Source organism: Ursus maritimus, unplaced genomic scaffold, assembly GCF_017311325.1.
Source record: "Ursus maritimus isolate PB19 unplaced genomic scaffold, ASM1731132v1 scaffold_9, whole genome shotgun sequence".
NCBI classification, from domain to species: Eukaryota; Metazoa; Chordata; class Mammalia; order Carnivora; family Ursidae; genus Ursus; species Ursus maritimus.
Window position 1 is genome coordinate 48497254 of NW_024427107.1, and position 15263 is coordinate 48512516.

At 35.0% G+C, this 15263-nt stretch overlaps 1 protein-coding gene across 1 annotated transcript in view; it reads right to left on the reverse strand.

The window, feature by feature from the left end:
* LRP12 (LDL receptor related protein 12) overlaps positions 1–15263 on the reverse strand; it is a 72389-nt gene that overhangs the window by 27961 nt on the left and 29165 nt on the right. Inside the window, exon 2 of the mRNA XM_008689355.2 lies at positions 9886–9942. Coding sequence (XP_008687577.2) covers positions 9886–9942 — 57 coding nt within the window. The remainder of the gene's footprint in view (positions 1–9885; positions 9943–15263) is intronic.

Consider the following 15263-nt stretch of genomic DNA (forward strand, 5'->3'; position numbering starts at 1 on the left):
GGGCCACTGAGAACACCAGGCAAGTCTCAAGTGAGCATCAGAATCCAAAGATAAATGAAGTTCAAGAGTGGCCCTCTGTCAGACTGTCCTCTATGACACAGCTAAGCCCTGGCAACCTCCATAGGAAACAAAAGAAGCCCATCGTTAGCCCATCGTTAGCCCGTCGTTAGGAAGAAACAACTTCAGTTTGAAAGTTATCTTCTTGCAACTTGACTGGGTTTGTTGCCCATCCCACTGTCTTGACTTCTTTGACCTATCGTTGCTCAGACTCCTTGAATACCTGGTATCTGAGCTGAGCTCTCACACGGTATAAATGTCAGAACAGCCAGCATACTGAGGGTGCTGGCAGGAGACAGAGATTGGACATGGGTAGTATTCCCTCAGATTTACTCCACATTTCATTCTAATTTTTTTCAGAAAGTCAGAAAACTGAACTTCCCCTTTTACAGAAACAATTACTAACACTCTAACAGCAATATTTACTAGTTTAAGATGGGAAGGTTTTAAATTGTTATTTAAAAGGTAAGATCAGTACAAGCCAAAAAATTTATATTAAATCCATCACTCACATTCAGGACTCTCATTATTTTCAAACCTATTACTAGAAATCACACATTTCTACTTTGAGCAGGAAATCCTACATCTAGCTGCTTATAATTAAATGAATATTCCTTTGCATTAGCACAGATACTTAAGAATGAATGCAGCAATGTATTTATTCCTATTATTTTAAATGTTTTTTGAGGACCAAAATATTTCATGTGGTCTTTAGCTCTAATCAAGGCAGGTAACTCCTTAGTTTCTTGAGGGTCAATAAAGTCCAGAACAAACAAACAAATAATGATCAAGGGCTACATGGCAGTAAAATAAAATATATTTTTAAAAAAGTCAAAAGAGGCATAAAGTATAGAAAAAGGAGAAAAAACAGAAAAAAAACCCATGCAGTTTTTCCAGTTCCAACAGGGTCATAGCACAATATGAATAAGATAAGAGTACCCTTAATAGAACCATCCAAGCAGCTTTATCCTAAAATTTCTAAGTAGTAAGAGTAATTCTGAATTTTGCCAGCAAAGCCTAAGATAAGGTAAACGGTGGAAGATTCGACCTTTTATACCTTTTTTTAAGGGCATAAAAGGGCAATTTTTTCCTGTAAGGGCATAAAAACTATTGATATGGTACGTATATTTCCCAATTTTAAGTACTACAGAAGACTAAAATGCTAAGCAAGCTACTATTTCTATTTCCTGAATGGGAAAAAATATTAATTTTGAAGTTTACTGTGATTCTTGCTAGAAAAATAGAAAAGGCAAAGCAGAAATCAGCACCTAAGCAAACATAAATTGGCCTTGGTGCTCATGATTTTCTAAGCCATTTTTATCAGCTTTGACATAGTTTTTTTTTTTTTTTAGCATACACACATCTTTTTCCAGGAGTGTTCTCATCTTAGTGTCTTGTCAAGAGTGATACCCAGGAATAAACATACTATCCAGACTGTGTTTAAAAGAGGAGTAAAGAAGAGCTTCGGGGATGCCTGGGTGGCTCGGTCAGTTAAGTGTCTGCCTTTGGCTCAGGTCATGATCCCAGGGTCCTGGGACTGAGCCCCGCATCAGGCTCTCCGCTCAGCAGGGAGTCTGCTTCTCCCTCTCCCTCTGCACCTCTCCCCACCTGTGCTCTTTCTCTCTCTCTCAAGTAAGTAAAATCTTAAAAAAAAAAAAAAAAAAAAAAAAAAAGAACATCTACTTTGTTCTGGATACTGTATTTCCAGCACTGCAGTTTAAGATCAAATCAGCTCTAACCGACACAGAGCTATTAGTCAAGTGAAATCCAAAGTCCACTCTGCTCATCTGCCAAGTGACTGGCTTTTGCACAACAGCTGCACAGTACATACAATTCAAATTCAGGCCTTAGCAAAATCACAGCTAACATGCTATCACACTTTGAAGAATTGTTCTCAAAGTAGAAAGAATTATTCTCAAAGTTACAGCGTAGAAAAGAAAATGTCAAATGTTTGAATGCAACGTGTTATACCTTCACTGGATCTGGCCCACTCACTCGAGTGGGTGAGTTTCACTTCCACCATCTAAGCATCACACACTGCTGTCACGTTACAACCTGTCCTGTCGATGGTCCTGGTGTTCACACTTACTGTTCTTTTTTTTTTTTTTTTTTTTTAAGATTTTATTTATGTATTTGACAGAGAGAGAGAGACAGCCAGCAAGAGAGGGAACACAAACGGGGAGTGGGAGAGGAAGAAGTAGGTTCCCAGCAGAGCAGGGAGCCCGATGTGGGGCTTGATCCCAGGACCCTGGGATCGTGGCCTGAGCCAACGGCAGACATTTAACGACTGAGCCACCCAGGCGCCCCCACACTTACTGTTCTGACGCTGAATTTATTTACTGCTTCTTATAATAATGTAATATATTATACTATATAATAATCTTGCTATAAATATGCAATTGTTCAATAAAGACTTGATAATACATGAAATATTATGATTATATAACACAACTATGCTTCACATAAAATATATTATTGTATAATAAAACACTGTAAGTAATATTTAATTATATACTATGTAATGCTACATATAAAAGTACAATACATAAAATTATAACACTACCATTACTTTCTTTTCTGAAAGCTTCAGGGAGTGCTCTACTCCAGAAGCTTAAGTGTCTCGTAAATAAACTCTCTGATCACAGGCAATGCCTTTAAAAATTCATAGAATCTTAAACTATGTGTATTATTTTTTAAAAAACTTACTCTGTCTTGTATTCTCTACTCTATTCATTTGAAGGACGGTTTCTTGGCTTCACATTAAGTTCTACTTTTTTATATTTTGAAATCCTAAAAACCCTAATGGGTTCAGTATTACCTAAAATATAATAAACTTTATTCCCTTTCTTCCTTTAGAACATGGGTAAAAGACACACCATGTAATACTGGTCAAAAGAACTGGTGAAATTCTCTTTAGTAAGTTTAGTAGGAGGTCCAGTATTTGACTGAATAATTGAAAATAATATTAAAATCACATAGGAAAGGTACAAAGGACCACTTATACCTGCTGCTTTATTCATGCAAATTCTCTATATTTAAAAAATAATTGTAAACTGCTATAAAATAATTATAGTTTAGGCTTTACTTCCTTTCAGAAGATCTGAAAATTCTAGGATAATAAAAGTGTTATCAGACTGGATGATCTTCCAGGGAAACTTCAAAATGCCACATTATAGTATTTAGACCTAAAATAGTGGCTTAAAACAAAAGCTACTTTACTATAGTGCTCTACACTAATGCAAAATATTACTAATTAATTTGTAAGCAAAATAATTGCAATTTAGAAAATAATACATCCTAACTAAAAAGGCCACAACTAATAATTATTTGTTTAAAACTTTATAGGATCAGCAGTGTGCTAGGCCTTTGAGTACTAAAATACAAACTGTAAAATGCAAATACACAAACACAAAGGTGATGACTTTTTTTTTAAAGATTTATTTATTTATTTATTTATTTAACGGGGGGGGGCGTGCACAACTGGGGGAGCAGTAGAGGAGAGGGAGAAGCAGGTTTCCCACTGAGCAGGGAGCCCGATTCAGGGCTCGATCCCAAGACCCTGGGATTATGGCCTAAGCTGAAGGCAGATGCTTAACCGACTGAGCCATCCAGGCGCTCCAATGACTTTTTTTTTTTTTGAAGATTATTTATTTTAGACAGAGAGAGCGCGCGTGCATGGGCAAGTGGAGAGAGGGACAGAGGGAGAGAATCTCAAGCAGACTCCCAGCTGAGCAGGAAGCCCAACCTGGGGCATGATCCTAGGACCCATGAGATCATGACCCTGAGATCACAACCTGAGCTGAAACCATGAGTCAGAAGCTTAACTGACTGAGCCACCCAGGCGCCCTGGTGATGACTTTAATAGAATAAAAATTCTGACAAGACAAAGGGAGAACAATACTTAGAAACTACTTGAAGTACATTTTATATACTCTGCTAATTCAGTTAATATAAACAAGGATTAAGAAAGAAACTTCCTAACTTGATATTCTCTTTCTTAGCTCCCAGAAATGCGGCTTTGCCTGACAAAAAATTCCACATTAAATATAAAGTAGACTCAAGATCAAGCTAACCTCGCTATAGGTGTTATCAGGTAGGAACATTGAGAAGCTACATCACTGATGAATTGGGAAAAACATGTTAATTCTCATATGTAAAGCTTTCTATTTGAGAAAGCAGCAAGATCCAACATCTGTTCCTATTAGCAAGCAGAAAATCTTTAAATTTCAGGGTAGTTTTGCCTAACTATAAAAGAAAGCCAATCTCATTCTCTTATTCTTTGCAATGTCACAACTCTAGACCATGAATAAAAAAGAGAAGTAAACAATTACATTTCTGAACAGTCTGGGGAAAATAAAAGGTTGGGACTTTAATAGAAACATAGTAAGAGAAAAGTTAAATGAGAAAAACATGATCATACCCAAGGAAAGTGTTCTCACTCACTGCAGATAGCTGTGTAAACTGGTACAATCCTTTTTGAAAGCAATCTGTCAAAAGGTTCCTAAATTAAATTATTTATGACCTTTGATAGAGTAATTTCCACTTCTAGAAATTTATGCAAAAAAAAAATCTTAGAAATAAAAAAAGGCTAGATATGTATTAATATGTCCCTTGTAACATGACCGAGACTAGGAAGAACCCATTGGAAACAACCCATTGATATGTTTAAGAACACTACAACATAGCCACTGAATGGAAACTTTATACAGGCATTAAAATACTGGTTATGAAAAAAATGTAGTCTATAAAATGTTAAATAGAGAGCGCAGAAGACAAAATTAGTTATAATTTAAATGCTTATACAATTATTTTTAAGGTATGCAGAGAAAAAGGACAAATAGATTATTATTATGAATTATATTAATAATGCAGGGTTAATGGGTAACTTTCCTAATCTTTTTGCTCTTTTTCCATGTTTTCTAAATGTTTAGTGAACGCTGTATAATAAATAAATAAAATTTGTGAAACAAATGAAAACCTTGATTTGAAAGTAATTAATAGGGAGTGCATAATCAAAATATTTCTAGAACTATAGATTCAAGTAAGTATCACAGATCATACAGTAAATTCAGTTTAAAGTAGATAAATTTAAAAAGTCAAATAGATTTGTTTAATTTATGCAAAGGTCTTGTTATAAATCAATCTAACCTAAAAAACGTCTCATTCTATGCAGCAGATGAGCAGTAACTTAGGTGTTTTAAAAGCTTAGACATTTAAAAAACATGAGACATTTGATTTAGACACTTTTTATAAAGAATGTTAAAATAGCCTTCCTACTCTCTCAACATGCACAATTAAATTACTTGGCAGTTTCTAGGATATAATTTCAAGATTTTCACATATTATTAGTTTTACAAAAATACCATTTGTCTTTTCTCCTTTATTGTATATATGAAAGCAGATTTAAAATTCGAAACAATGGAAAGTTCTAAATAAAAAACATATAGAAAGTAAAATTTTATCCAATAATTTTCCGTTTTAAAATCATCCAATATATACTTTTTGATAAGTTACGTTTTCTTTTTCTTTTTTTTTTTTTTTAAAGATTTTATTTATTTATTTGACAGAGACAGCCAGCGAGAGAGGGAACACAAGCAGGGGGAGTGGGAGAGGAAGAGGCAGGCTCCTAGCGGAGGAGCCTGATGTGGGGCTCGATCCCAGAACGCCAGGATCACGCCCTGAGCCGAAGGCAGACGCTTAACGACTGCGCCACCCAGGCTCCCCAATAAGTTACGTTTTCTTATGCCAAAACCTGTAGCATAAGAACCAGCGAAAGGATTAAAACTTAACTCTTTCGGTAAAGACTGGAGGAGAAGGAGGACAAAAATGAATAGATTAGAAATGGAAATAAATTATCCCGAGCATAAAAGTCAAAAATATATTATCAATCAGAAATAATTCCCATAATTCACATGAATTCTCAGAATTCATATGAATAAATAAAACTAAGTACTTGGTGCTATTCATAATAAAATAAGAAAAATTAATACTGTCATTTACTACTCACTAAATACTGTAAATAGGCCTTTAAAAAATTCATCATCTTACTTAATATGCTTATTACTCATCATAAGATTTACCACATTAAGACAACATTAGAGGTACAGGTTGTACATCTCTATTTTCTCCATCAAATAAGTTCCTCGAGACAAGAATATTTTACTCATTGCTTATTCCCACCCTTCTTGGCATAAGGTCCACATCAGGTGCTTAACGCGTGCTAAGTGAATTTACTTCATTACAGATAGGGGGACTATATATTCTGCACTGTCCAGGACAGTCCTGGTTTTGTTGTAGTGCCAGAACAATTACAGTGTACCCTTTCACTTTGAAAGTGTCCCTGATCGGACAATAAACTACCTGGAAACACTAACTGTAGACAAGTTAGGATTATTTCTAAAATTGTCGGTACAATTTCCAAAATGCACCAAATGACTGGACAAGAGCACTGAGCACTGTCAGAGAGAGTCACAGAGGTAAAAAGAGAGCAGGTGAGGAGCAGAAGCCACTTCTGCTGCTTGCTGGTCTCAAGAGAAAGCAAGTGCTACATTTAGAGATTCTTCCAAAGGCTAGTTCTCCATTTAGATCAGCCTCCAAGGGGCTCGCATTTCAACTGGGGATGCACAGAATTCAGAGGGCTCCTACTGTATCCAGCATTACATGTTCTACAGCTGCATACTGTAACACCACCACCATGACTCTGTATATCTGAAAACACCTTTTGAGACTGTATCTATTTATTTTTTTAATGGTATAATTGGAATAGATTTCATATTATTTTTCTCCCTCCACAGAAGAAAGATTTTATAAGAATAACCTTCAGGAAAAAACAATAAGCCATAATTAAGGTTTCACTGACCTCTGAAATTAAGCATTTTATTGATGAATAAACATTTAATTAAAATATACGTTTTGTTATGGGCTGAACTGTGTGTGTCATTCCCAAAACTCCTATGTTAAAGTCCTAACCTCTTGTACCTCAGGATGTGACTGGATTTGGGGTCAGAGTCTTGAAAAAGGTAATTAAATTAAAATGAGGTCATATGGGTGGGACGTACTGACTGGTCCAATATGACTGGTGTCCTTATAAGAAGAGACTGGCACACAGAGACACACAAGGAAGACCTGTGAAGATACAGGGAGAAGACTGCCACCTGCAAGTCAAAGAGATACCTCAGAAGAAACCAGCTCTATCAACACACTGATCTCAGATTTTAGCCTCCAGACTTGTGAGAAAATAAACCTCTGTTAAGTCACCTGGTTTATGGTGCTTTGTTATGGCAACCCTAGCAAAGAATGCACATTTCTAAACATATGTCTGAAATGCAGAAGTAGAAAATCAAGATTAAAGAAAATAAACAGGATTAATATATTATATATTAATATATTATACATATTCTGCTAAATTTTTAAACTGAATTTTTTTTCAAATAGGAATCTATTTAACGGTAATTTTGACATTTAACAAACAGCAAAACTTAGTAGTTTTGTAGTCTAATTTCAAGCAAACATAAAAATTAAGAAGAATCTAATCTTGATGAGTTGAAGCAAAATTCCAAATTTAATACTAAATCTGTCCAAATTGTCATAACTCTCATACTCCATATAAACCTGCATAACTCAGAACACCCTTATTTTGTAAATTACTAAGGCATAAATAAAAAATGATGCATGGTTAAAAAAAATCCATCCCAAGGGCAAGAAAGACCAACTGGGTTTTTATGTAACAGAGAGCAAAACGTTGACTAAAACGGTTTCAGATTCTACTCAAAACTAACTTTGAACTACAAATTATTGAATTTTGGTATAGTAGCGAAGAAGAATACTCACAATCATCTGAAAAGGCTACTAAAATACTCCTCCTTTTTTCAATTACGCATTAGTGTGGGACTAAATTGTCTTCATATATGTCAAACAAAATAACATATTACAAAAGACTGAATGCAGAAACAGATGTGAGAATCCAGCCATGTTCTTTTAAGCCATTCTTTAAAGACTGCAAAATTATAAAACAATGCCATTCTTCTTACTGATGTTTTTGTTTTGGAAAATTCATTTGTTAAAAATTATTTTATTGATGTAAACATGCAATAGATTCATCACTGTTATTTGCAAATAATACATTTTAGAACAATTTCTCAGTTTTAATTTCAAATATAGTGTCAGAAGCTATAACCTACATAAAAAAAATTCTTTGAAGTCCTTCTTATGAACTGAATTGGGTCCTCCCTCAAACTTATTTGTTGAAGCCCAATGTTATTGTATTTGGAAATAGGGGCTTTAAGGAGGTAAGTGAAGTTAAGTGAAGTCATAAGGGTAGGATCGAATCCTATAGGACTTAGTGTCTTTACAAGAAGGGTAAGAGACAGCAGGAACCTCTGCACACAGATGAAAGGCCATGTAAGGACACAGCAAGAAGGTGGCCCTTTGCAACCCAGGAAGAGAGATCTCACCAGAAACCAGCCCTGCTGGCACCTTGGTCTTGAACTTCTGGCCTCCTGAACTATGAGAAAATAAATATAACTGTTATGTATGCCACTCAGCCTATGGTATTTTGTTATGGAAGCCCAAGTAGATTAACATGGTCCTCAATATTTTAAAAGCTTAAAAGGGGTCCTTAGACTAAAATTTTTGAAAATCACTGAATTAGACAATATCATTTGATTATGTAAGTTAAAATGTTTGTACACAATCTTCTTACATCATAGTGACAACCTGGAAAAATAATCGTAATTCTCATTAGTTATTCAAGATAGAAAAAGGGAAAAAATTAAGGTTATCTTTCAAATAAGCTTATTTTTGCTTGATGTGTAGAATCACAAAACTAGAACACAAGAGAACAGTGAGACAAACTGTGAAAGGGTCTAGGTGGGCTACGAAGGTACTTACTTCCATTTTCAGAAAACCACATCTGTCAGTGTGTTTGGCTGTGCAAATTAACTCTTAGAAGTTTTGTTAAGTCTATTAACTTTCTGAATATAAAGTCAGGCATAAAACAAGAGGAAACTCAGTTTTGCTTCACACGAGGAAAAAATAACCAAAGTACAAAATGACATGAAGAAATGAATCAATCAGTAGACTGATAAATGCACAAAGTGTAATTTTTTTAACCACATAAAACTTATCAAGACTAAAGGGAAATAACAACGTAATGGTAAGAAACTCTATTTCAGTATATGCAAAAATAAAAGATTTTGCTCCCCTAAGTAGTTATAGTTGATACAGCAAAAATGGAAACAAAGCTGTGGAAGGCATTTTAAGAATGAAAATTATAATAGTTACAGGCATTTACATAATTATTAGGTTATAAATGCTTAGATGAGTGGAAAAAATGCATTTACTTCAAGTTTCTGAATTTCATGGATACAAATATGTATGTTTTTTAAATAACAAATTGTGCACTCAAGAACAATTTTATATATAGTACTCAAATCAAAAAATCAAGCAAAATGCTTAATTTCTAAGGCTCTAATACTAGAAATAGCATTCAAAATTACATTTTAATAAATTTCACTTCATAGAACTTTGTGAGAAGAGAAAGTACTAATTCAACTTGAGTTAACTTTTTTTTTTTTGGTTCGATGTTTGTATGAAAAAAATAATTATGCCGTCTGTTTGGAAGAGTATAATCAATCCTCGGGCATGCAAGTATCAATTTTATCTTATGAGAATTTCTCCATGTTCCAGTTACTTCATTCCTTATTACATGCTGCAAAAAGCAGTAATAATTTTTATAGCCAAATATCACTTTGTAAGATACCAGGTGGCTTTCAATATTTACCATATAAGTCATGCATGAAATTTAAACATTACAAAAAAATGACTTACCAGTTGACACTCCTGAAATATGCACATTTTCAGAACGTTCTGCAAGAGCACCATTTCCTAAAATTAAACATAATAATAAACTAATTTCCAAGATAAAATTTATAAAAGTTTTTCAGATTCTACCTTTAAAAGAAAAACTACATACAGCTACTTCATAATATTCAGAAACTAAAGTCTCTTATGACAACCTTCAAAACAATACAATAAAGCCCCAAATTATAGTAGTAGCAGAGATAACAAAACATTTTGGAAATCACAACAATGCAGTGTAATATATATGAAGATCAAATATATAGATCTGATTAATATCAGAAAAAAATTTGTTTCAAAAAAGAACTCCGAACTATTATTAGAAAAGAGAGAATCTCATAATTTTTTTTTTTTTTAAAGAGGGAGAGTGTGTGTGGGAGCAGGGGGTGGGGCAGAGGGAGAGGGACCAGAATTTCAAGCAGGCTCCTCATCTAGCACAGAGCCTGGGGTGGGGCTTGATCTCATAACCTTGAGATCATGACCTGAGCCGAAACTGAAGAGTCAGGTGCTTAATCAACTGAGCCACTCAGGGGCCTAGAGAATCACATACTTCTTAAAAACAGCATACCACTAAGAGCGTGCTGAATCAGTCCACAATGTGGTTACTGCTTAAGGGTTGTACATGTTGGTACTTGCTCAATCAGTCCACAATGTGGTTACTGCTTAAGGGTTATAAATGTTGGTACTTAAAACAAATAATGTCTTGCATTGTCTTCTAAGTCTTTCAACCTCTTCTCATCAACAACTCTAATAGTCTCAAGAGTAGGGACAGAATTATATTCTATTTTGGTATCTGCCAATTTCCTATACCTCTTACCACAAAGTTGGGCACATGGAAACATGAAAATAACGGAAATTTAAGTTACCAAGGGTCACCTCAAACTCCCACTTAAAGTACTGAGGATATTTACTCCTTCAATTAATGTGAACAGTGTCCCTTCAGGTATTCTTTCTTTTCTTGTACAAACTGCTCATCTTTAGTTGTAAACTGTCTCCCTCCAATCATTGGGTGGGTTTGGCATTAAAACAGCTCAGGAATCCAGCTGGCAGAGAAAGAATTCTTGCAGTGGGGCAGGGGAGGAAGCTAGGTCTGGAGAAGCTTAGAGTGCTATGGCAGGCTTGTCTTTGATGGTTGCAAGAGCAGAGACAATAGCAAGCAAAGTTAAGGAACAACTTGTCTCTTACAACCATCACACTTCCATGACTGCTTGATTACTGTACAGCACACCCCTCCCCAATGCACTAGGCTCTAGGAAGGCAGAATCTGTGTTTACTTGGCTCACCCTTGCATGCACAGTTCCTAGACCAGGGCAGGTGCGCGGAAGAGCTGATGAATGAATAAATGAGGGAGGTCATGATGATGATGTCAAATCATGCCAATTAAGCACTTGATACAGTGCGTGGCACATAGCACTGGACAGTTATTAACTTTTCTAACTTTGTAAAATATGTTATTACCAAAGAAAAAAATAATAGTCATAAAACAACCTTTTAGTTCAACCACAGCCGTAGCCATCAAAATGAAAACAAATGTTTCTCTCCATTAAAAATGATACAGTGGAAATGGTGACACAGGTGTAAGCTGTATTTCGTACATAAGTCGATTATTGTTATTTAAGTATTGTGCATTAATACTACAGAAGCCACAATTTATTTTTCCCAGCAATGTTAAATGCTATAGACATAGAATTGAAACTAGAAACCCCCACCTATTTCTGTAACACATACAACTTACAAAAATTGGTAGCATAAATAAAATGATGTAAAAACGGATTCAATAAAACAACTAACAAGATTTGCCACAAGGCGGTATAAACTGCCAAAAGTTTTGCTACTCAACAAGCAGACCAACAGTACCGGAGTCATCAGGAACTTATTAGAAATGCACTCTCAGGCCCCACCCCAGATTATTGAATCAGAATGTACATTTTAACAAGATGCTTCCCCTACTCCCAGAGATTTGTATGCACATTAACATTTGACTAGCATTGGCTTAAACCTTTTACTTGTATATTAGACACAACCACAAATTACAGTTGTGTAATCTGTGACTCTAAGGTTTATAATATTCTTCAAGTAGCATATTAAATTATCCTCAGGTAAGTTTTAATATCAAACACATTTCATCCATTGATTTTTTTTTTAATTCAGTAGATAGATTAAGGATAGTCAGAAGGAAAAAAATAACATAATGTAGAATTTAAGACTGAACTCTGGACTGGATTGCCAGGATTCTAATACCAGCTCCACTACTTACTTGCTATACAATTTAGGTCAAGTTTCCTAATTGTGTCTTAATTTCATCTCTAAAATGGAGACTATCTACCTTATAGTGCTTAGTAAAATTCTCTAAAATAGAAAAAAAAATAGAATTTAATCTAAATCTCTATCAGCATGCAAACGAATAAACTAATATAGCCTTATAATAAAATATTCAACACACTGAATTCTGTATGTACTAACTTGGAAAGACATGCACTTTGAGTTACATGTTTCAGAGTAATATTAAAATATGATCTGATTAGAAATATGATCGAATTTTAACTTTATTTATTTTTTTTTTTTTAAAGATTTTATTTATTTATTCGACAGAGATAGAGACAGCCAGCGAGAGAGGGAACACAAACAGGACGAGTGGGAGAGGAAGAAGCAGGCTCATAGCGGAGGAGCCTGATGTGGGGCTCGATCCCATAACGCCGGGATCATGCCCTGAGCCGAAGGCAGATGCTTAACGACTGCGCCACCCAGGCGCCCCCGAATTTTAACTTTAAAATGATGTATGCATAGTTAAATGCATATATTTATATAAGCACATGATATACATATATATAAATAAATATAATATATATATAGAGAGAAGAGTCTAAGGGTATATACATATTGTAGAAGAAAACCTCTGGAACTGGAATTAGAGAGGAACACCTGGTTTCTACACTTCAGCACTGACTGAATTTTTTTACAACACATGTGGATTTCTTCAAAAATTTTATTAATATTACTAAAAAAAATAGTTGAAGAGAATATAGTTCATTTCCCACTATTCTTTTTCCCCCTCACCATTCTAAATAAACAGAAGTCTGATATAGTGTGAAACAGTATAAAACATAATTTCATAAACGTAATATTAATGATTTTAAAAACTTTATAAACAATATCTGAAAACATAAAACACGATATTGCTTGTTTCCCATACATTTACTCTACCTCAAAAAAGATCCGATTTAGAAGTTAAAAAATCAATGATAATTTCTGTTAACATCAAACAACTATCCCCTTCCTTCCTTTTTTTTTTTTAAAAAGATTTTATTTATTTGACAGAGAGAGAGCCAGCCAGCGAGAGAGGGAACACAAGCAGGGGGAGTGGGAGAGGAAGAAGCAGGCTCCCAGTGGAGCAGGGAGCCCGATGTGGGGCTCGATCCCAGGACCCTGGGATCGAGCCCTGAGCCGAAGGCAGATGCTTAACGACTGAGCCACCCAGGTGTCCCAACAATCCCCTTTCTTATAATAAGTATCAGATGAAGTTAAGTGAGTTACTTTATGTATACTGCCATTCCAAAAAGTATTTTTACAAAGATGACAGTTATATAGCAAAATTATTTCAATATTGTAAGCAGACTGTTCCCCTAAATCAAATTACATTCTCCCGAATGCCCCTCATCCAGCCCCCAAGAGAAGAAAATCCCACACATATGAGAATGTACACATATCATGTCCTTACTGTAAGTACAGCGTTCAAATGCAGCCATGCTAGATAGTCTTGCAGGAGTCCCCTTTAGAGTAACATGTATTGGGAAAACATATAGTCTGGTAAAACATTAATCTATGACTATACATTATAGCTGATGAATTAATGGATCAGCAAATTAAGTAGAACTCCTAAAAAAACAGTTTTCAAGTAAGAAAAAGTTTTAATTATCACCTAAATCAGGAAAAATGCATTACAACTTAAATTTTTTTTAGTCCCACTAACCAAATACCAAAGGTGGTCAATCTCCCCCATTTATTTTATTATTTTTCTTTCCAAAACGCAAGATGGTTTTCAGTTTTTGACTGCAACCAAATGAGAGAGAAAGAATCTTCCAAAAGAGATACTATTTTAGAAAAGAGGCCACATAGAATGGTGATCAGACTCTGGCACCAGACTCCGCGGAATCATCCCCAGCTCTACTACTTATTTAGTCATGAACCTTAATTAAACTACTTCTCCTAAGATATGGTTTACTCACCTGAATAATCAGGATCTCATCATTAAGAGAATGCCTAAATTTATGGACTGCATCCCTATTACTTTGTAACATTCTGTTTATTTGTTCTTTTTATTTGAGAACTGAAGTTCTTAAAAAATAGCTAATAAATACAGCGAAGATTCGATAAATACGTGCCAGCCAAATCCAAAGTGCTTTACAAGCCTTCCCTCAGCTTACGCTTATAAGAACAGTTCATTTTAGAAACAAGAAAACCAAAAACTTCTAGCAATTTAGTTATTTTTTCAAAAAGCTAGTAATTGGATGAATTGAAAATTCAAACCCACAGACACTAAGAAGTTTGTGTTCCTTACTTTTTTAAAAGAATTCAGATTGAATATATTTCTTGTTTACAAAAGCTATTAATAGTTTTCAGAGTTCAAGGCCACTTGCCACAGCCACTACAGTTTGTAAGTGGGAAAGTCATTGGTTTAGAAGTTAATGAGCAGCATTTACAATTACTTATGTACTCAGCATCCTACAATCTCATTTTCTATGTGCCGTGAGAACAGTTATCACACATCAATACATATCTACACACAAAAGCAAACGTCATTTCTGTTTTGCTACTATACTAAAGGGAAAAGTCCAAAATCCTAATAGGGCTTGCCAGACTCTCCACACTCTAGTTCTTCCTAACTACTTCAAAAGCTCCATCTCTTGTGACCCACTTTTCTACTCTATTTCTTCTTTCCAGATACAATGGATTTCTTAGAAAAGTGTCAGCTGTCTCTCTTGTCTTTAGACTTTCCTATAATATTATTTCTTAGAGAGTTATCTCCTGATTTCCCCGTCCTGGGTTAGATCATTCTGTTATAGGCTCTTATAGTATCCAATACTGTCGCTTTTTGAAAATTTACCACACTTGTGTTATCTGTGTCATGTATTTCCCACCAGATCTTAATCTTGGCAGCAGGGTTTGGGGGGTGGTGTGACGGCGTGATGGGACATAGCCTGGGTTTGTTTTGCTGCGTTACTACCACAGAACATAACACATAACGGGAAATACTTAGTCCATATCTGCTCAAATAAATGAATGGGAGGTCGGTACATAAGTAAGAGGCATAGTCCTTGTCCCAAAGAGTTGACAATCTATTGAGAAAA